The sequence below is a fragment of the Aquarana catesbeiana genome, linkage group LG12 (assembly GCF_042186555.1).
Source record: "Aquarana catesbeiana isolate 2022-GZ linkage group LG12, ASM4218655v1, whole genome shotgun sequence".
NCBI lineage: Eukaryota > Metazoa > Chordata > Amphibia > Anura > Ranidae > Aquarana > Aquarana catesbeiana.
Window position 1 is genome coordinate 162,905,284 of NC_133335.1, and position 24,934 is coordinate 162,930,217.

The following is a 24,934-nucleotide window of genomic DNA, read 5'->3' on the forward strand; positions in this document are numbered from 1 at the left end:
GTCTTTGGCTCTGTATTCCAGGGCTTTTACCTTGGTTTGAAGCGTACGGAGTGTTGCTCCATGTTCCGCCGTGGTGTCTTCCGTGGTACTCAGTCTTTGTTCCGTTTCGTTAACTCGCGACCTGAGTTTGTCTATATCTTGGCGGATTAGACCCATATCCAGCTGAACAGCTTCAATTTTTGTCGTTAACGTAGATTGGCAGGTTGCGATAGCCGCCATGATGTCCGCCAGCCAGGGGGGACGAGAGTCGTCCGACTCCATAGGATTCGTCTGCGAGGCTCTATGGGAACTGCGTGTAATGTGAGCCTCCGAAGCGAGACAGGTGGGGATCTGAGGGTAGTCCGACTGTGGCGGAAAGGTCAACTTTTTGCCCCCTTTGCTGTATTTTGCGCTGGAGTTCCTGCGCCTCATTCAGATGTCTGGGGCCCTGATCTGGGCAGTGTTCAGTAGCTGACTGTGGAGGCTTGTCTGTGTAGTCAGGAGTGTTCAGGCAGTAGGTGCGGAGTAGTATGTATCCCCCAGACAGTCCCCCCTCTCACCTGCAAATTATATAGTGGAGGAGCTTTCCTCTTCAAGCATCCACAGGCCTACTGGGGTATTCAAGCCAGCCACAACCTGTTTCATCCAGGATATCTGGGGTAGGGATGGTGCAGGGTTCGTTCCACCTCCCAGGCTGCGTCCTCCTGCCTTCACAGGGCCCCTTCTTCCAGGCAAGCAGGGTCAGGCACTCTCCCAGCTGATCCGGCGGCTCCGGGCCCTTAGGAAAGGCCGCGGCTGCGGCCTAGCTGCTCGTGGGGAGGAGGAGGAGAAGAGACCCGGATCACTGCTCCTGGCCGAGTCACGGCCCGCCGATTAGCCTCTGACCGCGGTCCGTAGTGGGCTGTGACAGTCTGTAGAATAGCCGATCGCGCCAGGGGTCGTCCGAGACGCGGCGCTGCCCGTCAGGAAAGGCCGCGGCTGCGGCCTAGCAAGTCGAGGTAGGCCGGGGTCGTTTGGCGGGGCCCCGATCACGGCCCAGAAATGGGAAATCCCCTCTCCCTTCAGCAGTCAGGGGATCCTTGTAGCTCTCCCAGGCAGCAGGAATGTGACTGGTGGGAAATAGAAGCCGATGGAGCCGATTGAGCTTGAGAAGGTTTTACCCCCTTCCTGACCAGGCTATTTTTTGCAATACGGCCCTGCTTTGCTTTAACTGGAAATTGCACAGTTGTGCGGCGCTGTACCCAAATAAAATTGATGTTCTTTTTTTCTCACAAATGGTGCTTTTTTTGGTGGTATTTGATCACCTCTGCGGTTTTTATTTTTTGTGCTATAAACAAAAAAAGATTGACAATTTTGAAAAAAAAAAACTATATTTTTTACTTTCCGCTATAAAACATATCCAATAAAAAATGTTTAAAAATCTAATTTCTTCATAAATTTAGGCCAATATGTATTCTGCTACATATTTGTGGTAAAAAAAAATCCCAATAAGCGTATATTGATTGGTTTGTGCAAAAGTTATAGCGTCTACAAACTATGGGATAGATTTATGGACATTTTATTTTTTAAATATTTTTTACTAGTAAAGGCGGCAGCGATTTTTAGCGGGACTGCGACATTGCGGCAGACAAATCTGACACTAAGTGATACTTTCTGGGGACCAGCGACACCAAAACAGTGATCAGTGTACTGTCACTGTATAAATGACACTGTCAGGAACCATGAATCAGATGGAGACAGAAAATGCAGTAAAAAAAAAAAAAAAAAAAAAAAATCAGACCTTTTAATGCAGTGGTAAAAATGGTACAAATAGTAAACGTAGTCAAAACATAGCCAGGGTTCGATAATCAAAGCAGGTAGTCAGTGCAAGCCAGTAAATAAGGAAGCCAGAGATCAGCGTAGTCGGAGACAGCAAACAGGACCAGGAACCAGAAGGGACGTCAGCCAGGCAAGTCCAACAGGAACACAGCAGAGAATCTACAGGTATGTTGACCAAGGCGAAGGCATGGGAGAAATAAACCAGGCTGTTTAAATAGCCAGAAGGGGCTGGCTGACGAGCAAGAAGTGATCATCAGGAGAGGCACTGTGGAATGATGAGTGCTGGCAATTAACCGAAGCTGAGCACTGAAAAGGGAGGGCTGAGCCCATCCCTGGCAGTACCCCCTCCTCAACGACCCCTCCCCCTCAGAGGGCCACCAGGTTGGAGAGAAAAAAAGTATATGGAAAGCACAGAGGACAGGTGCATGTACGTCCGAGGATGATACCCAAGAGCGCTCCTCCGGACTGTACTCTTTCCAATGAACCAGGTACTGTATGCGCCCACGGAACCTGTGGAGTAAATGATCGATTGCATCGAATACTCCTCATGGTTCTCAACCTGAACTGGGCAAGGACGTGGTACCGAGGTGGTGAAGTGTTTGCACACCAAGGGTTTAATAAGGAGACATGAAATACATATGTTAGAAGGAAGGTCTAATGCGTAAGCCACTGGGTTGATCTTGCAGGGAATACAGAAAGACCCAATAAACCGTGATGCCAGTTTCAGTGAGGGGACACAGAATCAGAGGTTGCGAGATGACAGCCAGACCCTCTTCCCAACCTGGTAGGTAAGGCGCAGGTAGGCATCTGTGGTCAGCATGGAGTCTGTACCTATCACTGGCACATTGCAAGGACTCTTGGACCTGTACCCAAGTGGAACAAAGACCACGGAGATGCTCCTCTAACGCAGGAATTCTTTGAGGAGCAAATGAGTCAGGCAACATGGATGGTTGGAAACCAGAATTCGCCAAAAGCTGAGACAAAATCGGGAAGCGGTATTGATGGCGCTATTGTGAGCAAACTACGCTCAAGGTAAGAGGTCTAACCAGTTGTTATGGTGGTCAGAAATATAGCAGCGTAGAAATTGCTCCAAGGCTTGGTTGGCTCGTTTTGTGGCCCCATTGGACTGCGGGTGATACTCATAAGAGAAGAAAAGCTGAATTCCCAACTGTGCACAAAAGACTCGCCAAAATCTGGAGACAAACTGGCTACCCCTGTCCTTGATAACCATGGGTAGCCCAGGTTATCGAAAGCTCTCCAGAGCAAAAATGGACGCAAGTTCTTTGGATGTGGGCAACTTCTTAAGTAGAATACAATGTGACAATTTCCAGAACCGGTCAACCACCATAAGAATAACTGTGTTGCCCTGGGAGTTGGGCAACTCCACAATAAAATCCATAGACAGGTGGGTCCATTGCTTCTCTCCATTGAGTATTGGTTGTAGCAGAACCACTGGAAGGTGTCGTGGTTTCTTACACCGAGCACACACGGATCAAGCGGATATGAAGGCGGCTACAACCGCACGGAGACTAGGCCACCAGAATTGTTGGGAAATGGCCCAAATAAGTTGTTTCTACCTGGGTGGCCAGCTGCCTTGGGAGAATGGCAAGTCTGGAGCAAAGCAATGCAGAGACTCAGGGACAAAGCAGCAGTCACAAGGTTTCTCCAGAGGAGAGTGAATCTGAGCAGCAAGAATTCTGTCACCCAAGGGTGAAGTGAGACTGGTACGAACACTGGCCAGAATACGATCAGGAGGTAACACAGGAATAGGAACTTGGAAGCGGAGGAAAACTGTTGCAATAATGCTTCAGCCCTTCCATTCTTGGTACCGGTTAAGAAGGAGACTATGTAATTGAAGCTTGAAAAAGAGCCCATCGTGCCCTTCTGGGAGATAAACGTTTTGCATCAGACAAGAATGTGAGATTCTTGTGGTCAGTCAAAATGAGAACCGGCACTGTGGTACCTTCGAGGAGAATGCCTCCATTCTTTAAGAGCTAAAATGATCGCTAACAGCTCTCTGTCCCCAATCTCGTAGTTGCATTCCGCAGGAGACGATTTCTTGGAAAAGTAGCCACAAGTTTGCATATCGCTCTCAGAGGTAGGACGGTGAGACAGAAGGGCACCAACTCCAGTCTCCGATGCATCAAGCTCAAGAATGAAGGGCAACGTGGGATCAGGATGTGCCAACACAGGAGATGAAACAAAAGGCAGCCTTGAGGGACTCAAAGCTTTAATGGAATCTGGAGACCAATTCTGTGAGTTACCATCCTTTCTGGTCATATCAGTCAGGGGTTTGACCAGAGAAGAGAAGTTACAAATAAACTTCCGATAATAAATTGGCAAAGCCAAGAAAACGTTGTAGCAGACGTAGACCTACGGGTCAAGGCCACTGTAGAACTGCAGATAGTTTCTCTAGGTCCATCGAAAAACCAGCAGTAGAAATTATATAACCCAGAAGTTTAACCTGTTCACGATGGAACTCACACTTTTCCAACTTGCAATACAGGTTAATATCTCTCAGCCCCTGTAGCACACGGGAGACCTCTGTGTGGTGGCTCTCTTGAGAATTAGAATATATGAGAAGGTTGTCGAGATAAACCACCACACATTGTTGCAACATATCTTGGAGGACATTGTTGATGAATTCCTGAAAAACTGCAGGGAGCGTTGCAAAGACCAAATGGCATTAGGAGGTATTCATAATGTCCTGTCCTAGAATTAAACGCAGTTTTATATTCGTCACCCTCCTTGATCCTCAAAAGATTGTATGCCCCTCTCAGATCGGACTTCATGAAATAATTCCGTCAAAAAATTCCGTAAGCAACGGAATCGGATACACATTCTTAATCGTGATCCGATTGAGACCCCTATAAAATCAATAAAAGGTCTCAGTTCTACACTCTTTTTTTCACAAAGAAGCCAGCACCAGCAGGAGACGAAGATTTGCGAATGAACCCTCGAGAATGTGTGTCGGCAACATAGTCCTCCATGGCTTTATCCTCCAAGACCGACAAAGGGTAAACCCGGCCACGAGGAGGCATGGCACCAGATCGAAGGTCAATTGTGCAATCATACGACCGGTGTGGAGGCAAACTATCAGATTGACCTTTGTCAAAGACATCACCAAATTCGCAGTACTCCTCTGGCATGATGTGAGTGAAGAGGTGTACAAGACCTTGCTTGGCCACTTTCCGAAAACATGTCTTACTGCATTGTGGTGACCAAGAAAGAACCTCAACCTGAAGCCAATCAAAAGAGGGGCTGTGCCTCTGTAACCAAGGATAACCAATAACCACCGGGTAATGGGGTGAGGAAATAACTTGAAATTGGATTATCTCATGGTGAGAAGTCCCTACGGTCATGGCCAACGGAACAGTCTCATGAGACACCTGGGCAAGCTGTAGAGGTCTCCCATCAATAGCCTCAATGGCAAGTGGAGTGGCACGAAGCTTCAGAGGAATTGAGTTCTTAAGACACAAAGGCACCATCTAAAAACAGGCCTGCAGCCCCGGAGTCGATTAGAGCCTGTGTCTGAATGGACGACTCAGACCAAGAAAGGATAACCGGAACAAAAGGCTTAACCTTCAGGATAACTGGGGACGTAAAAACACCACCTAAGGTCTGTCCCTTACAGGACCTCAGGTGCAAGAGTTTCCTGGACGAGTAGGACTTCAACAAGTGAGCTGCCTGGCCACAATGAAGGCACAATCTGTCCCTTTTCTTAAAGGCCCTCTCCTCCGCAGAGAGACGTGCGAAGCCCAACTGCATGGGATCTACTTCACTGGCAGACTCCGTACCAGGAGGCATGGGAGGTGAGGGAGGCAAGGGTGGGACAGCAAAGCTTGGAGCCAAACATACAGGAGGCCTCCGCAAGCGCTCCTTAAAGTAAGGTCTCTCTCGGAGTCAATCAGAATGGCAAACGTGATCAACTTCTCCAGATCTGTAGATATGTCTTGGGTTGCCATCTCATCTTTGGGGTTATCTGAGAGACCATGAGAAAAAGCAGCCACGAGGACCTCATTGTTCCAAGCGACTTCTGCTGCAGAGTACGGAATTCAATGGCGTAATCAGCAACAGTTCTCGTACTCTGATGGACATGAGGCTTATGGCAGCAGAAGTGGAGCGAGCGGAAGCGTCAAATACCCTTTTTAAAAGAAAGCCACAAACTCTGGGTAATTTAGGACAATGGGTTTTTGCGTCTCACATCGAGGGTTTTCCCAAGCCAAGGCTCTATCAGAATGCAAACAAATGATGAAGCCTACTTTGCTTCTGTCCGTGGGGAACGCCTGGGGCAGCATCTCAAAGTATATCCAAATCTGGTTGAGAAACCCTCTGATTGCCCCCAAATCACTGGGGAAGCGGAGCGGAACCAGACATACCTCTTACAGAGGTAATATTCGAGGCGGGTGCATGCACAGAGACTGGCGCAGCAGCAGGGATGGCCTGCCCCATCTGTTGTACCGAAACGGCCACAGTGGAAGGATCCAGGTGAGCAGTGCAAATCAGGAGCATCTGTAACGCTATGGCAAACTGATCCATGTGGTAATCCTGCTCATTCAATCCTGAAAAAATATTACCACTAGGTGGACTGCCTGCATCTTCTGAATTTATGGCCATCACCTACTGTCAACCATATATAAGACGGAGACAGAAAATGCAGTAAATATCACACCTTTTATTATAGTGGTAAAAATGGTACAAATAGTAAACATAGTCAAAACATAGCCAGGGTTTGGTAAACAAAGCGGGTAGTCAGTGCAAGCCAGTAAATCAGGAAGCCAGAGATCAGCGTAGTTGAGCGGAGACAGCAAACAGGATCAGGAACCAGAAGGGATGTCAGCCAGGCAAGTCTTTAACAGGAACACAGCAGAGAATCTACAGATATATTGACCAAGGCGAAGGCATGGGAGAAATGAACCAGGCAGTTTAAATAGCCAGAAGGGGCTGGCTGAAAAGCAGAAAATGATCACCAGGTGAGGCACTGTGGAACGATAAGTGCTGGCAATTAACCGACAGCTGAGCACTGAGAAGGGAGGGCTGAGCCCAGCCCTGACACACTGGCAGAGAAGGGGTTAACATCAGGGGCAATCAAAGGGTTAAATGTGTTCCCTATGTGTGCTTTCTAACTGTAGGGGGAGTGTTTTGACTAAAGGAAAACAGAGATCCGTGTTTCTGCTTTGCAGAAACTCGTGATATCCATTTTCCTCTCTGGTAGAAGGGCGTTCTGCCTTGTTCACATAGGCAGACCGCCATTCTGCCTCTCTACGAAGGATCTCCGGGGTTTCCGGTGGACATCGTGTCCGCCGGACCCGGTGATTGGCTCCCGCTGTGTCCAATCATACAAGAACTATCTGAATGTTTTTATATGTCATTTTCATATGTCTATGAACTGTACTTCTTCCAACATTTACATTACGTAGTGGCTTTTAATGTACTGCATACTGAGTGCGATTCTATACCCTCTTTTATGTGAATAAAGTCATTTAGTCACTATATAGATTTTGTCTTGTTTAGATGCCACTTGCCTCATACAAAGTCACAACTTCTTTTCTATTATTCATTTGAATCAGGGATGGAGGCACATATTATCATATGTATACCTCATTTAAAGTCCCAAACCTTTCCCCTTCCTCTTTTGTGTCCAATCACAGCGGAAGCAGGGCTGCAGGGTTGTGCACGCACCCCAGAGCCAAAGAAGATGATCACTTACAGGTACGTGATTTTGTGCTTAAGGGCCACCCTGCCGCAGTACATGTATGTGGGACGGTCCTTAAGCTGTTAGGTGGGCGTGGCAGGGTGTGTCTTAATACCTACATACTTTTGCTAATAGGTGTCCCTCATTCCCAAAGAGTTGGGAGGTCTTTGGAGAAGGGAGTCCTTTCATTCATCTGCCTGTACTCCATTCATAGAATGGCAGCACAGCAGAAGTAAATATTTACTTTCTTCTTTTCCTAGGAATCTCAGACTGGCAACAGAGTCGCTTTATTACAGAGGGATGAAATGAGTATAGCAGTTTACGAGGAAAGTATAGCAAAAATAACCAGTAATTAAAGTGGAACACTTTTGCTTTTGATTAAGAAAGGGTTAGAAACTCTGTCTAGGTTTCAGTGCTGTCTGAATGCCCAGTGGGATGACCTTCCCTTATTTACTGTCCTGGTGACAAGCCTGCCTAACTCTTAGCCAGTGGCGGCTCATCGGAGCTGTCCCCCCCCCCCCCCCAATCCACGTGCCCGGCCCCTAATCTACATGCAGGGCGCCGGACGCATGGATTCCAATCAGGTTTTTTTTTTTTTTTTTTTTAGAAGCACGCGATTAGAGCCTGAGGCTTCAAAAAAGGGTGAAGCCTCAGTGTGTGGCAATAGCAAATTAATATTCGCTATTGTCTTTCCGATTCTCCTCCCGGCCAATCAGGAAGTGGGTCCTGAGGCCCGATTGGTCCAGAGGAGAAGCACTCGTATTGGAGCAGAAAAGGTAGAGGAGGAGGAGACACAGGGGAAGCCGCAGTGAAGCCGCTGCCCAGGAAAAGCACTGCCCACGACCTAGATGGGGTAAGTGCGTCGATTCTAACTGACCGGGGGTGGGGGGGGTGTTTACAGGTCAGATACAGCCCGTCTCTTTTCCTGGCTGGAAGACATTCAGCATCATGTAGCTCTCTCTTCCAAAGTCTAACTACCCTGGCCCTTTTATTCATTGGATTTCAGTCCTTTCTGTTTGGAGGCTCAGCATAACATGTGGGCAGTTTGCCTAGGAACTCCCACTCCTCCAAACTCACATTCATCCATTAGGACATTTTGATATTTGCACAACTCTTCCCAACAGCCAGCCAACTGCTTCCAACAGAAGAACTCTTTAGAAGAGAGGCAGGGGGCTGTGATGTTGTGAGAAGTACAGAGACTCACAACAGGAAGAGAGAGAAAAACCCTCCAAAGTGAGGGAATTCCCTCTGCTAGTCACCAGGGTCAGAAGAACCAGTTTCCCACTGGAAGATTTCACTACAATTCATTTTCTAATGATCACATTTAAATTTGGGATTTTCTTTCACTCCCACTGATAATCACTGGAATAAAGAGAAGGTAAACCTCATTAGTAGTAAAAAAAAGACCTTACGGGCATTCTTAATCCCTTTACACTCTATCAAAAACTACCTTCAGCCATAACCAGTAGGAAAAAGGAACCTTTGTTAGGTTTGGATTGTTGTCTGTGTCCACGCTGGGGCGGTTATACTCACTTCTGGTCCTGAAGGCATTGGTCATCAGAGGGAGGAAGTGAGGGAACAAAATCAACCCAAGGTGAACACAGACAGCATAAAAACACCACACAGAGGTTATCACCTTTCTACACACCTCCCAAAAATGAGAAAAACAGTTTAAGTGCACTTCAAGCTTTTCACTACCTGAGGCATGTTTTCATTTCTTTTTGCACACTTGGTAAAAGTGTGCATTTTTTGCTTGAAAACATATTTAAATTTCCAGAACATATTTCCGATATTGGCACAACTGTTATCCAAATGTATATTTTCTTTAGTAAATGCACTCAAATGTGTTTTAGTGCACACAAACACAGTAAAGTTTCCAAATGTTATTAAATCTAAAAAAAAAAATCGAGACTCAAGGTAATAGATACCAAATATGTCAAGACCTAAAATTACATTTGCCTTTGAAATGGCTGTAAACTATGGCACTTAATAATCTATTGGTGACAGTTTAAAAACCTTTATAGCTCATCATCAAGTTAGGATTAAGCATAATAAGCTAAGCTAATAATTATTTCTCTTACGCAGTGTACCTACGATGTATTGAATAATTGCCCTACGTGTGTATATTTTTATATGCATGTGTGTGGAGGAAAGGGGCATTGACATTTTTTTTTTTTTAAACAAAACTATTACTTTCTCGAGGGGCTGACAATGCCCTTATGTGATAGTAATTTTCTGGTAACAGGTCCTCTTTATTGAGATATTAGGGGTCTATTAGATCTGTAATGTCTACTTTGTCTCAGCCACAGTAGATGAAGGACAATTTGTTCTCAATCTGCTGTTTTCTACCCACACTGGCCAGGATCTGACAGCTTTAAAACCTGAAGTTGAATCCTGAACTGAACTTGATTACCCCCACTTTTTAATTACCTCCCACTTCCCATTTTGACTACAGGGAAGAAAGTGAAATCTCCCCAATGGTATACAGAGGGCATAAAATCTAAAAGGCATTTTAACTCTACATTTAAAGTTTTGGCTTTAGATATACTTTAATTTTGCATACCAGTTAGAATACTAACCCCCTTCTGGAATCCTCTTTTAGTCCACTTTGATTCTGCCCTATTTGCTCTTCTACCTTCTCTTGGTTCTGGGTTTTCTTACGAGCCAAGGCAGAAATCAGCCACTCATCTTCCTGAGGCACAATATGGGTCTCGGCACTGGAGCCTCTTGGCTGGGGTAGAGGCTCACCAGTTCCTGGCACAGGTGTAATTTCACCAGCTCTTGGCACAAACGTAGTCTCAGTGCTTCTTGGCGGTGGTGTAGCGTGATTGGCCTTTGACTGGGGTGTAGTCTGGCTGTTTCTTGGCTGAGGAGTGGTTCTGTTATCTGGTTTTGTTCCAGATGGGGGACGTCCAACAGAATTTGGCATTACTACAGATGTTGGGGATGGTTCTTTTAAAGGAACAGAAGAAGACAGATCTGGTACATCATCATCTTTAAGTCCCAACCAATCAGCCCCACTCTTTGCACCATGAGCTGGACTTCGAGCTACTGGAGTGGCAGTGAGCGACCTTGCATCAGATTTCAAGTTTTCATTACCATCCTCAGAAAATCTGTTTGTAAATCAAGAGATAAAATGCAGCTTTAATAGACTCATAGATTATGGAGGTTTATAAAGAAATACGATTCAAAGCTCTACAACCAATATGTCCCTGCTCTTGGCAGATTGACATTCACCCATGGAGGCATTTTGAGATTTGCATAATTCCTCCTAAGAGACAACCCACTGCCTTTATCAGGGCTGAGGGCTCTTGAGTGGAGTACTGAAGTAAGGCACAGTGATTTTTTTTCATAAAGCACGCATGTACAGGACACTGAAGGCCCCTCCCACCAGCTATATTCTTTCTGCACTGCATAGAGAAGCACATAGAACCACTGATGACACCACTGAGCCTAAAAGAAGGTATGTAATGAAAAAGGAAATGTTTTATTTAGAATTTTCATTAGCATTTTGATAAGAAGGAGCCAGGGAAGGCAAAAAATATAGGAAGTAACCATGCAGGGTGAAAGTTCAGACTGAAAGTGATATTAAAAAGTATTTTTTTTTTCTTTTTTTAATAACAAACATGTCATACAGTTACTTACCTGCTCTGTGCAGTGTTTTCGCATAAAGCAGCCCTGATCCTCCTCTTCTGGGGTCCCCAGTCCCCAGTCAGCACTCCTGGCCCCTGCCAAGTGCCCCCAGAGCAAGCAGCTTGCAATGAGGGGCTCTGCGTGTCTATTCACACAGAGCCGTGGCTTAGCCTCATCCCATTCCTCTCCTCATTGGCTGTGATTGACAGCAGCGGGAGCCTGTGGCTCCCACTGTTGTCTTAGCCAATGAGGAGGGAAAGCCCGAGAGAGCCAAGGCTCTCGTGCACATTGCCGGAGACAGATCGAGCTCAGGTAAGTATTAGGGAGGGGGGCTGGGGGAGAGAATGCATGAAGGTAAAAAACCCTCAGCATTTACAAACACTTAAAAAAGAAAAAAACCTGAGGGCATTACCAGCACATGGGCAAGAAGGCTGCTCCTATCACCGGTCCAAGTTTCACAGAGTCTGCTCCCTGTCTGAACCCGAGCCCCGCCAGCAAGCCCTCACCACCCGAGGAATCATGTCGTGGAAAACCGAAAGACGACAGACTCCCGAGGAAGCTCACAGCATATATGTTTCAACCGGCTGCGAGGCGATCCCAAGATGGCGCCATGGACGACTTACGGAATGCAGCATACATGGCTCTCTCCTCACCCAAAGTTGAGCTCTGGTAACCAGAAAACACTGGGTGATCCATCACAGCCCAGGACTGTCTCCCTGACCGCCTCTCCTGTATCTCCCTTATCCAGCAGCCCTGCCAAAGCCAAAATGAGGACGGATCCGACGGATGTCAGCCAGGAGGTGAGCCAGCTGCTTTCTCGCTCTCCCACTCTGGCCCTGCAGGGACCCTAGGCAGACAGCATAGCTTCATTCCCCACTGAGGGACAGCCTGTAATTGACACCACACTGAAGGACATGTTAATGTCCCTAAGGAGCTCCCTGTAATCCGATATGTTCTCTATAATGCATAAATTTGGTCACAGTATCTCTGTAATGGAAGACAGAATGTCTCACATTGAAGCTAACATAGGTGACATTACAGCTACTGTAAATATCATTGATGTACAAGAAGACCAGGTACATGACATCAAATGGATCAAAGATAAATTAGCAGATATTGAGGATAGATCCTGCTGCAACAACATTAAGATACACGGCATCCCAGAGTCAGTACAGCCCTCTAAACTATCCTCTTATGCAAGTGGCATGATTAACCACTTCAATACCAGGCATTTTCGCCCCTTCCTGACCAGGACAATTTTCAGCGTGGTCACACTTTGAATGACAATTGCGCGATCATACAACACTATACCCAATCCAAATTTTTATCATTTTATTCCCATAATTAGAGCTTTCTTTTGGTGGCATTTGATCACCGCTGGGGTTATTTTTTGCTAAACTAAAAAAGACCGAAATGTAAAAAGAATAAAAAAAAAAAAAAAAATGGGCACTGATAGGCGTCACTGATATGCAGCACTGATGGGCACAGATAACTGGCACTGATAGGCGGCACTGATGAGGAGCTACTGACAGGCATTACTGATGGGGAACTGATTGGCACTGTTATGGGCACTGACTGGGGTTCTTGATGGGGCACAGACTGGCAGCTATTGGGCACTGATTGGCAGTTGATTGGCACATCTGATGGGGCTTTGCTGATAATCAATGTGCGGATTATCAGCACAGACCCCCCTCTCTGACAGGGAGAGATGCCAATCAGCTCTCCCTGCCAGCGCGAACCAACTAAAGCTGCTTAGCGGCACTTCCTGGTTCACGAGATGATCAGCTGTGATTGGTCACAGCTGATCACATGGTAAAAAGCCTCCGTCAGACTGACACACAGCACTAGCGATCAGGGCAGCCATCAGGGGGGTACAGGCATTACACATGTAAGGGGTCCAAGTGTCCCTAGGGGCCCGGCCGGTCAGGGCCCGCTCCCCCCCATCCAGAACTGCAGTAAATAAAACATCCAGAAGATGTGACACTTTCACTTCCGACAGCACAACTCCCGCTCCCCCTGCCCCGCTGGTTGATGTTAAGCAGCTCATCCAATTTGCAAACAGGTTCAGAAACTTCACGATAGCAACCCCCCCGCCGGCAGATATCAGATCTACAAACAGGAAAGGTTAAACAGCTGATAAGAACTTGTATGTGTGCGGCTGCAGAGAAGAATCCAAGACACTAATATTCACCAGTAAGTGGAGGATTCTTCTGCACACAGACACACACAGAACAGGTTTACTTTAACTGTGATTGGTCGGGACAGGGGCAGGGGGAGTGGCCAGCTCGGTGCACATGGACACAGGACACAGCAATAACAGGTGCCATGATGCAGATAGATCCGAGAGTGCAGCATGGAGGGTAAGTCTCAAATATGTAATGTGGTATAATTGAGTTACATTGTTAAAATTGATGACTCTGGGTGCATAAGAGACTTACATTTTGGAGAGCCTCTTCACTGTTTAACTCTCATCCCCACCCAAAGTCATCCTCATCCATTTTCACAATGCAACTCAATCATCTTCATCCCCACCCAGCACCATCCATCCCTCCACGACGCATCCTCATCCACGTCCTGCACCACCCATCCCTCCATGACGCATCCCCATCCTGGTCCTGCACCATCCATCCACGTCCTGCACCATCCATCCCTCCACGACGCATCCCCATCCACGTCCTGCACCATCCATCCCTCCACGACGCATCCCCATCCACGTCCTGCACCATCCATCCCTCCACAACGCATCCCCATCCTGCACCCTCCATCTCTCCAGTCTCCACGACGCATCCCCATCCACGACCTGCACAATCCATCCCTTAAAAATGCCATAAATATTCCCCAAAGTTTGTGGATACTATAGCTTTTGCGCAAACCAATATTCACTTATTGCTTTTTTTTTTTTTTACCAAAAATATGTAGAAGAATACATATTGACCTAAACTGATGAAGAAATTAGTTTATATTTAAATTTTTTTTCTTGTTTATAGCGCAAAAAATAAAAACCGCAGAGGTGATCAAATACCATCAAAAGACAGCTCTATTTGTGGGGAAAAGGGGACGTCAATTTTGTTTGGGTACAACATCGCACGACAACGCAATTGTCCGTTAGAGCGACACAGTGCCGAATCGCAAAAAGTGCTCCGGTCAGGAAGGGGGTAAAATCTTCCATGGCTGAAGTGGACGAGCAGTGGGCAGGCCCTGGGCAATGTTGGAGTTGGACCCCGGGGGGCCCAGGCCTAAAGCTGTGTAAGGGGCCCTAAAATTTCTGATGGCTGCCCTGCCAGCGATCGCCATGCTGCGTGCCCCCCGCTGGTATGTTATCCTGCTGGACGTCATATAACGCCCATTCAGCATAACAGAACCACTTCCCGGCTAGCAATCTGCTATAGGCCGGGCAGGAAGTGGTTAAAGCTCTTCTATCAGATTTGAAAAATATCGAATTAGTCATAGATCGAATTCACATACTCCTTAAACCACCATTTTTACCTTAAACGGTGCCTGGAGATGTGATTCCCCGGATTCACTTTTTCCATGTTAAAGAGCAGCTCAAGCAAAAAACAAGAGCACTGGGCATCCTGCCTGACCTCTACGGCCGGCTGCAACTATTCACAGATCTCTCCCAATATACCCTGAACCGACAGGCAACTCAACACAATCACCAAAGCACTGCGTAAGCACCAGATCCAATACCAATGGATTGCTCCAGCGAAAATGTCTATCAGTCACAACAGCTCCAAACACGCAGTGGCTTCACTTCAAGATAGCCTCGGTCTCCTGCAAAGCTGGAATATTATCCCGTATCCATCTGACACCTTGCCTATGGACCAAAGCTCTCCAGAGGATCAACCAACCCAACCACTGCCTCTGCGTTCCAAAATTTACATCGCTCTAAACTGTCGTGGGTCTTTCTTAACAAGATGGTCCCCTTGTGATGAAGACTCCACTCAGGTCATTAGAAATTTACAATATAGGAAGTGCCTTTTAGGTGTGGGCTTGTACACCCCACCTAACATGTTCACTGTCACCTTGTTTTTGTTTTTTTTCTCCCCCAGAGGAGCACTGTTCTCCTTTCTTTTGGTTTGCTCCAGTTGTCTTCCTTTGACCTGTAACCACAGTTGTCATCTGGTTGTCGTGTAAAGACTCTACCATCGGTTATCAGCATTCACTTGCACCCCAACTACATACTAGTAAACTCCATAAAGAAGTTACCTACCTCATCCATGCAAGCATCCTCCAACCTACCCTGAGTATACAACAGTGCCTTACCCACCAACTCCACCTCACCATGACCATTAAGATTCTGTCTAGATTCAATGCTAATGGACTCAATCACCCTGCTAAGAGATCATCTATCTGGAAACTAGCTGCACAAGCCCAATGTGACATCCTAAGTGTTAAGGAAACCTACCCTCCTCCTTGCAACAACAAGACTATAATAGCATCTACACTGCCAACACCCCGCTCAAGAAGAAACGCGTACTAATCGCCATGCTCTCTTATTCGGGGTACACGCGGCGGACTTTTCGAGCGGACTGGTCCGACAGTCTATCCGACGGACTTTCGACGGACTTCCAACGGGCTTTCCCAACGAACCGACTTGCCTACACACTATCACACCAAAGTCCGACGGATTCGTACGTGATGATGTACGACCGGACTAAAATAAGGAAGTTGATAGCCAGTAGCCAATAGCTGCCCTAGCGTCGGTTTTTGTCCGTCGGACTAGCATACAGATGAGCGGACTTTTGGACCGGACTAGAGTCCGTTGGAAAGATTTGAAACATGTTCCAAATCTAAAGTCCGTCAGATTCTTCAACCGAAAAAGTCCGCTGCAGGTCCGATGAAGCCCACACATGGTCAAATGGTCCGTCGGACCAGTCTGGTCGAAAAGTCCGCTCGTGTGTACGTGGCATTACTCACGCATCGACCTATTCTTACTAGACCAATGGACCCTGCAAAAAGTTTCTTCTTCTTCCAAACTCACAGCCACCTGGTCGGACCACTCTCTGATTTGCATCACCATTGAGGACAGCCCTAAGTTCTCTCCCATCTCATTACGGAGAATGAACACCAGGATCCTACAGATTGACCCTTACGAGAACTTCTTAAGGAAACACCTAGAGGAATTCCTCAGACACAACAAGGACTCTATATTTAACCCTCACATTGTCTGGTCTGCAGATAAAGCCTATATGCGAGGCCTCTTCATACAATATGGGACACGTGATAAGCAGCAAAGGAAGCAGTACATTGACAAATTACTAGCTGATACCCAGACAACAGATTCTCTTAAAAAGCGGTCTTCCACAGAGCTCAAATCCAAAATTCTCACACTACGCACTGAACTACGCTCTATTCTGTTAGGAAACTTTGATAAATATCAAAAGTGCCTCAAAATGCAATCCTATGCGAGCGGTAACAAAGCAGGCAAATTATTAGCCCGGCAAATTGAAGGGGCCCAAGCCAAAACTCACATTCCCTTCCTGTACCACCCAATTACTAAACAGAAATTATCTGACCTGCAGGCTATTGCGAATGCCTTCAGCATTTATTATGGCACTCTATATAACCTGAAAAATGATAATACCCTTGACCAGATACCGCCTCTATTCAGGCATTCCCTGACTCTGTCCACCTCTTGAGCCTATCCAATGATCAACTGATAACCCTCAATGCTCCATTCACAGTATTTAAAATTGGGAAGGTCATTGATATCCTTCCAAACAAAGCTCCTGGCCCCGATAGGTTTGAAGGAGAGTACTACAAACAATTTAAACCTTTACTAGTAGAACACATAGTCCAGGTATTCAATGCCGCTGCTTCCTCGGCCACTTTTACGGCAGAAATGCTAAATGCCTTAATTATCACCTTACCGAAGTCAGGTAAAGAACCCACTTCTCCCCAAAACTTCATGCCAATTTCTCTGCTTAACCATGATACTAAACTGTACGCCAAAGTTATAGCGAACAGATTATTTGACTTACCTTCCTCCCTAATGCTGCGTACACACAAGCGGAATTTCTGACAGAAAGAGTCCGATGGGAGCTTTTCATCGTATATTCTGACCGTGTGTATGCCCCATCGGACTTTTTCTGTCGAAAATTCAGACAGACTTAGATAGAGAACATGTTCTATATTTTTCAGATGGAACAAATTACTATCTGAAAAATTAAAGTTACATACCGGTAACGTCTTTTCCAGTAGTCTTTCAGGACAGCCACCATGAGAGATAGTCTCCTCCTCTTCCTTTAGGAAACACTGCGCCAGCCCATAAATTCTTACTTCCCCCTGCCAGACCTCAGGTAATTCCAAGATCACCTCCGGCCAGCTGGGGAGACACAAGAACACATTAATAACATACTATCACATATCATTATAATGCTGCGTTCTGGTCTTTTATAAGACACCCCAAACTTTCGGGTGGGTAACTAGGGCTGTCCTGAAAGACTACTGGAAAAGATGTTACCGGTACGTAACTTTAATTTACCCCTTTCGTCTTTCAGGACAGCTACCATGAGAGGATGAACGAGCACTTACCAGTTAGGGTGGGACTACAGCTTGCAACACCTTTCACCCAAAGGCTTGCTCACCTGCCGACACCAGGTCCACTCTGTAGTGCTTTACGAAAGTGGAATAGCTGGACCATGTTGCTGCCCTGCATATTTGTTTTGGCGTTGCTCCAGCTCTTTCTGCCTGAGAAGCTGCCATAGCTCTGGTAGAGTGTGCCTTTATACCCATTGGGATTTCTTTCCCTGCTAATGCATAGGCCTGACCAATGGTTGCTCTGAGCCATCTGGCAATAGTGCGTCTAGACGCTCTGTACCCCTTCCTGGCCCCAGAAAATAAAACAAATAAAGAGTCCGACTTTCTTAATGTCTTAGTCAGATCTAGGTACTGTAGGATGCATCTCCTTACGTCCAAAGAATGAAATTTCGATTCCCTTTCCTCTGAGGGGTTGGAACAAAAGGAGGGTAACACTACCTCTTGACTTCTGTGGAAACCAGAAGCTACTTTAGGCAAAAATGCCGGATCAGTCTTGAAAACGATCCGATCTGGGAAAATAACACAAAAAGGAGGTCTGACAGATAAGGCCTCAATCTCACTGACTCTCCTGGCAGTTGTCACTGCTACTAAAAAAAACTGTTTTTAACGTAAGATCCTTTAGTAGACACCCTTCTAAAGGTTCAAAGGGGGTTCCCATTAGGCTCTGTAAGACTAGAGAAACGTCCCACTTGGGAAAAGGAGGGCCTTGAACCGGTCTCTCTCTAGACAGAGCCCTAAAGAATCTGACCACCCACGGGTTGGTGGCCAGATGCTTTTCTAAATAAGCACTGAGTGCTGACACCTGACCTTTAAGGGTACTTATGGATAAACCCTTGTCTGCCCCGCACTGAAGAAATTCCACGCACCATTCATTGAAACGTACCCAGACCCTTTTATAGATCTGGCGTGTTTCTTTCTTCCTGCTGTTTGAGGAGGGTAGAGATTAAATTCTCAGAAAATCCTTTAGATCTTAATATACCCTCCTCAGTAGCCAGGCCGCTAACTTCCATTGTTGTACCTGCGGACAGAGGACTGGGCCTTGTGAGAGGAGATCCTCCCGAGGTGGTAGAAATAAGTGAGGTTCGACTGCCAGCTGCTTGATTACAGAGAACCATGCCCTCTTTGGCCATTGTGGTGCCACTAGAATCAGGGACGTGCTTTTCATCTGAAACTTCCTCAGAACTGCCAGCAACAATACCGGAGGTGGGAAGGCATAGCATGTTTTGAAATTCCAGTTTTGGGTCAATGCGTCTACCCCCCGTGCTCCTTCCCCTCTGTTTAGGGAGAAAAAACAGGGGGTTTTCGCGCTGTCTCTTGACGCGAACAGATCCACTTCCGGAGGACCCCACTTCTCTAGATTGAGATTGAAAACCTCCTGGTTGAGGATTCCAGTCGCCACATTTTTCTCTCCTGTCAGGAAGACTGCTGAGAGTGAGAGAGTGATCTCGGCCGAGTTCAGAATGTCTGATGCGAAGGCCAATAGCACTCCGCTTCTCGTGCCGCCCTGTTTGTTTACATAGGCCATGGCAGACGAGTTGTCCGACTGCACCTGAACGTGTTGGCCCTGGAGTTTTTGAAAAACCTGAGTGCTAGCCCAATTGCCCTCAGCTCCTTCCAATTGGACGACCTTCTTAGTTCGTCGTCCTCCCAGTTGCCCTGTGCTAAAAGGGAACCCAGATGTGCCCCCCATCCTTTGCCGCTTGCGTCTGTGGTTACCACCCGAGAAACTGGGATGAACCACAGATGACCCTGAGAGAGGTTTGCAACCTTCCTCCACCGTCAGAGATCTCTTTACTTGGTGTGATACATGCACTAGGGTGTCTAGATCTTTCTGACTGTGATCCCACACCTTTAAGACGAAGGACTGCAAGGGATGAAAGTGCAGACCTGCCCACTGCACTGCTGGGAGGGAAGAGGTTAGCAGACCTAGTGCTGACATCAGACATCTTATGGAGAGCTGTTTGTTGCACTGGAGAGTGGCTACTGCGCTGTCCAGCTTTAGTACCTTTTCTGTCGGAAGAAACACTCTCAATAGTGTTGAGTCCAGCAGATACCCTAGGTACGTGATGCGTTGTGAGGGAATCAGGCTGGACTTCTCCAAGTTCAGCAGCCACCCTAGTCCTGTGAGGACCTTCTTTGTTAGCTCAAGATCCTTGGCTAACTGTACTGGGGACGCTGCAAATAGGAGCAGGTCGTCCAGGTAAGCTATTATTGATATTCCCTGGAGTCGGAGAAAGGCCATAGCCTCTGCCAAGACCTTGGTAAAAATGCAGGGAGAGGAGGATAGCCCGAATGGTAGTGCTTGAAACTGGTGTACTGTTGTTCCACCTAAGTCTACTGCTAGGCGAAGAAACCTCTGCGAAGCCTCCGCTATAGGGACGTGTAGGTACGCGTCCCTTGGGTCCAGCGATACCATAAAGCAGTTGTGGGGGTAGCAGGGCTCTGACTGTGAAAATTGTCTTCATACGGAATCTTTTGTATGTCACTGACCTGTTCAGGGGTTTTAAATTCATAATTAATCTGAATTTTCCTGTGGGTTTTTTCACTACGAAGATGTGTGAATAGAATCCCTCTCCTTCTGCCTTTGGTACTCCGTGAACCACATTCTGATTTTCTAAATCTCTCAATGCTCTCAACAGAGACTCGGCCTTTGTCATGCATCTGGGTAGATGCGTGACAAGGAATCTCCGTGGGGGAGGACTTGTGAAGTCCAGGAGGTACCCCCTTCTTATAACCCCTAGGATAAACTGGTTGGGGGATATTGTCTCCCACTGTGGAAGGAAGGAAGGCCCCCAGTCTTTCCCCCCACTGTGGTTGGGAAGTCATTGGCTTTTACGGGGCTGTTCAGAAGGGCGAAAAATCGCCCCTCCTCTGCCCTAGCCTTTTTGACCTCCTCTGGCTTTGGAGTCTCTTTACGTCTTTGCGGACGAAACCCCTTCTTTGTTTGTACTGGGGTCTTCCGCTTAAGTGGGAAGGATTTCTTCCTGTCTGCTGTGCGGTCCAAAACGGTCTCTAAACCTGGGCCGAAGAAAAGGTTCCCCGTCAAAAGTATCCCACACAATTTGACCTTAGAGGCGCTATCGCCTGGCCAAGTTTTTAGCCAGAGGGCTCTCCTGGCAGAGTTGGCTAGAGCTGAGGCATCCGCTATGTAAGCGATACCTCGAAGAATCGAAGGAAAGGAAGATAGAATGATTTCTTTGGCCGTTCCAGCTTCAATATGCTTCAATATGCTCCTGGATCTGGGAGAGCCAGTGCTACAGATTACGAGCGACAACTGTGACAGCCAATTCAGGCTTTAGATTGCCTATTGTTGAGTCCCAAGTTTTTTTAAGGAGAGAGTCTATTCTTTTATCCATGACATCTGCCAAAGCCCCCATGTCCTCAAACGCCAGATCCGTGTGTCTGGAGACCTGGGAAAATGCGGCATCTAACTTGGGACTTTTATTCCAGATGGATGCTGGATCCTCTGCGAAAGGAAATCTTCTCTTTAGGGATCTAGAAAAAAAAGGGCTTCCTTTCGGGATCCTGCCACTCCTTTTTTTATCATTTCAACCAGTACTTTATGTACTGGGAAAACTTTTCTTTTGTTCCCCCAAGCCCTTGTACATTTGGTCATGGAGGGTCAGGGTTTTTTTGTCCGCCTGAATACCGAGGGTTGTATATATAGCCCCTAAGAGGTCCCCTACCTCATCCAGAGATAATTTATATCTGGAGGACTTCCTGGACTCCCCCTCCTGGTCCTCACCTTCAGAACCTTCTTGGGAATCGGAGGAGGAACTGTCTGGCTGTCTCTGTTCACCTCCGGAAGGGCCTAGAGCTTCCTCTGCTCTAACTGAAGATGCAGGTTGGGCAGGAGCAGAGCCCTGAGCCTGAGGCAGGGTTGTATCCTTGGGAGCTGGATTACTGGGATGTTAAAACCTCTCAAATAAGGCTTTAAATGAAGAAAAGGTGGACAAGAGCTCCTTTACTGAGGCTACTAGTCCTGACTCCTGTTCAGAGTCCCTCTCTTTAACAAGGGAGTCTATGTAGTCTCTACACAAGACCTTTTGTCCATGACTCCCCTAATGTGTCCCTGCATGAGGCACACTTCTTTTTAGAGCTATGTGTCGATTTAAGCTTCTCTGTAGCTTTCTGAAATACATGAAAAAATGCAAAAAAAAAAAACTTTGTCACTTTAAGTTCTAGGATACAACCCTGGGAGTGCACTAGACCCTCCTTAACATGTGGGGATCTGAGCCACCCTCCCCTAGACAGGAACTATACATCCTAGATAGAGAATACCCTTCCCCAGGGTGCTCTTACCTTAGGAAGGCTGGAGGCAGTGTCCGTTGGCTGAGCATCCGCTTCCAACATGACTGCAGGTGGTTGCTTCTACCGAGTCTCACGCTGCCTGTGCGCGTTCCTGACTCATCTCCAGCCTGTGCCTGGCTTCCCTATCAGCTCTGCGACCCAGAACCTGAAGTCGCGGGTCAAAGGCAAGCACTCGCCCTTCCGCCGGAAATGACGTCACCTGTTGTCCGGCCGCCTAGTTCCAAAAAGTGCGGCCTGTACAGTGTACAGGGAAAGCAGAATGCTTGCTTGCTGAGGTCCTTTCGACGCGATAGGGCTCCCCCGCAACCTATAGCCGCGCTCGACAAGGATGGGGTGGCAACTGAAATGGTGGGTAAGTACCACACCTTGCTCCTAGGAAGCCCCTGCTCCCCTTTACAGGATCTGAAAAAAACAAAATGGCCACAGTCTCCCTGACTGATCAGCCTGGCTCCATGCACAGTGTCTCCCCGCCGGAGGAAACACTAATACTGAGTGAGGTCCGGCAGGGGGAAGTAAGAATTTATGGGCTGGTGCAGTGTTTCCTAAAGGAAGAGGAGGAGGAGACTCTCTCTCATGGTGGCTGTTCTGAAAGACGAAAGGGGAAAACTGCTGGTCTGTATGCTGTTCCGACACACCAAAAACGACGCATGCTCTGAAGCAAGTACGAGACGGAAGCTATTGGCTACTGGCTATTGAACTTCTGTTTTCTAGTCCCTAGTCATGTTGTACGTCACCGCATTCTGAATGGTCGGAATTTGGTGTGACCGTGTGTATGCAAGACAGCTTGAGCGGAATTCCGTTGGAACTCCATCGTAAAAACCTTCAGAGTTTATTCTGACGGCAAAACCGGCCGTGTGCACAGTGCATTATTCATCCAGACCAATCAGGGTTCACCAAAGGGCGGCAAACATCAGATGCCACACGCAGGATGATGAATATCATTCATCACACTATAAGCCACAAAATGCCTTCTCTGCTGTTATCCTTAGACGCAGAGAAGGCATTTGACCACTGGTTATATTTAGACAAAACCCTGCGTAAATTTGGATTCCAAGGTCACATCCTATCAGCAATTATGGCCCTATATTCCTGCCCATCTGCACAAGTATACTGCTCATTAATGTTATCTACATCTTTTAGTATTTCTAATGGCACCAGGCAAGGTTGTCCCCTTGCACCTCTAATTTTCAATTTAGTCATGGAGCCATTAGCAGAGAAAATTAGATCTCACTGTGACATTGAAGGATTTACAATAAGCTCTTACAGCCACAAAATAAATCTGTTTGCAGATGATGTCATTCTTATGCTAACCAATCCTGACACTTCCCTGGCTTCAGTAAAGAAAGCTCTTGATTCAAGTTCTGCATCTTACTATAAGGGCAATGCCAACAAGTTCTTTATACTGCACCTAGGGTTATCACCAGAGCAACATTCCAACCTGAGCAAAACATACCCGTATATAAATGGGCTAAAGTTTCTATTTCATAATTAGGTATCAAACGTACTAAATCAGTGTCAACGCTGTTTCAAGTAAATTATTCCCCCTTCTTGAATAACCTTCCCAGGGAATTGGATGGTATCTCCAAGCTGTATCTCACATGGTCAGGCAGACTTGCTACATTAAAAATGCTCAAACTACCACAATTGCTTTATATATTCAGATCTGTAAATATACCTGTGCTCTTATCCGTTTGTAAAGACGTAAAATCTACTCTGGGGAAATTTGTGTGGCAAAATACGAAAAACAGAAGCTCCAGGGCTAACCTGACTAAACAGACTACATCCCTGCAAAAAGAATTTTCTATTCCTGCCACAGACTACTTTAAATTCATGCAGATCACCTACTGCATAATGTGCAATCCACACCTTCATCTCTATATACGAAAAGCATTGAAATATCTATCCTCTGACAAATCCTGTCTCAAGGGTATCACACAATTCTACAAGATAAAACCACTTTTGTCAAACTTCCTCCAATGATAAAATGGGAAAAAGATATAGGTCGCTCATTCAGCCCCTTTTAATGCTCAGCTGCACTGTCCTCTAGTTACAAAGCGACCCGATCCGCCAACCTGCGGGAACTTACCCTTAAATTCAACCTCCGCTGGAACATCACCCCATCCCAAATTCACACATTCGCTCCATCGACATCGCCTTCCTGCTGGAGGAACTGCGGAGAACTAGGCAGCTTAATACATTTACTTTGGAGTTGCAATAATAGGATTTTTATAACAGCTTACCTATAAAATCCTTTTCTTGGAGTACATCACAGGACACAAAGCCATAGTAGTTACTATGTGGGTTATATAGGCCACCTTTAGGTGATGGACATTGGCACACCCAAGACAGGAAGTTCACTCCCTATATAACCCCTCCCATTACTGGGAGTACCTCAGTTTTTGTAGCAAAGCAATATACATGTATCAAAAGAGGGGAGGGACCTCTGTGTCCCTTGATGTACTCCAATAAAAGGATTTTACAGGTAAGCTGATATAAAAAATAGGATTTTTATAACAGCTGTAAAATTCTTTTCTTGGAGTACATCATGGGACACAGAGCCTTAAAGTGGATGTAAACCCGAATTTTTTTTTTCTTCTTTTAGATGTCATAATGTAGAGTATACGATTTCCTATCATTTGAGCCCAGTTTTGCCACACAGACTTAATCCATCTCAGAGCAATCCTCTTTTTTTGTTCAGTGAGATAAATCTTGACAAACGGAGAAAAACTTTGTCAAATCCTCCCCCTTGCTGTGAGTGACAGGTGATTTACATATCTTGTGCACTAGCCTAAGACATGCATTGTTTTTTTAATTCCCACCCCCACTCCTTTCTTCAGCAGCTCTGCAAGGATTGGCTGTTCCACACCTCAGCATGATTTGGCATGCTTAAGTCATGTAGTTACTTTCCTGTCTTTTCACTGGATGTTAGAGATCATAGCAGAAGTTCAGTGTAAG

At 46.5% G+C, this 24,934-nt stretch overlaps 1 protein-coding gene across 1 annotated transcript in view; it reads right to left on the reverse strand.

Moving 5' to 3' along the window:
* Positions 1-24,934, reverse strand: part of FBF1 (Fas binding factor 1) — a gene marked incomplete in the record, with an annotated part of 244,589 nt that overhangs the window by 99,032 nt on the left and 120,623 nt on the right. Inside the window, 1 exon segment of the mRNA XM_073606133.1 lies at positions 10,072-10,605. Coding sequence (XP_073462234.1) covers positions 10,072-10,605 — 534 coding nt within the window.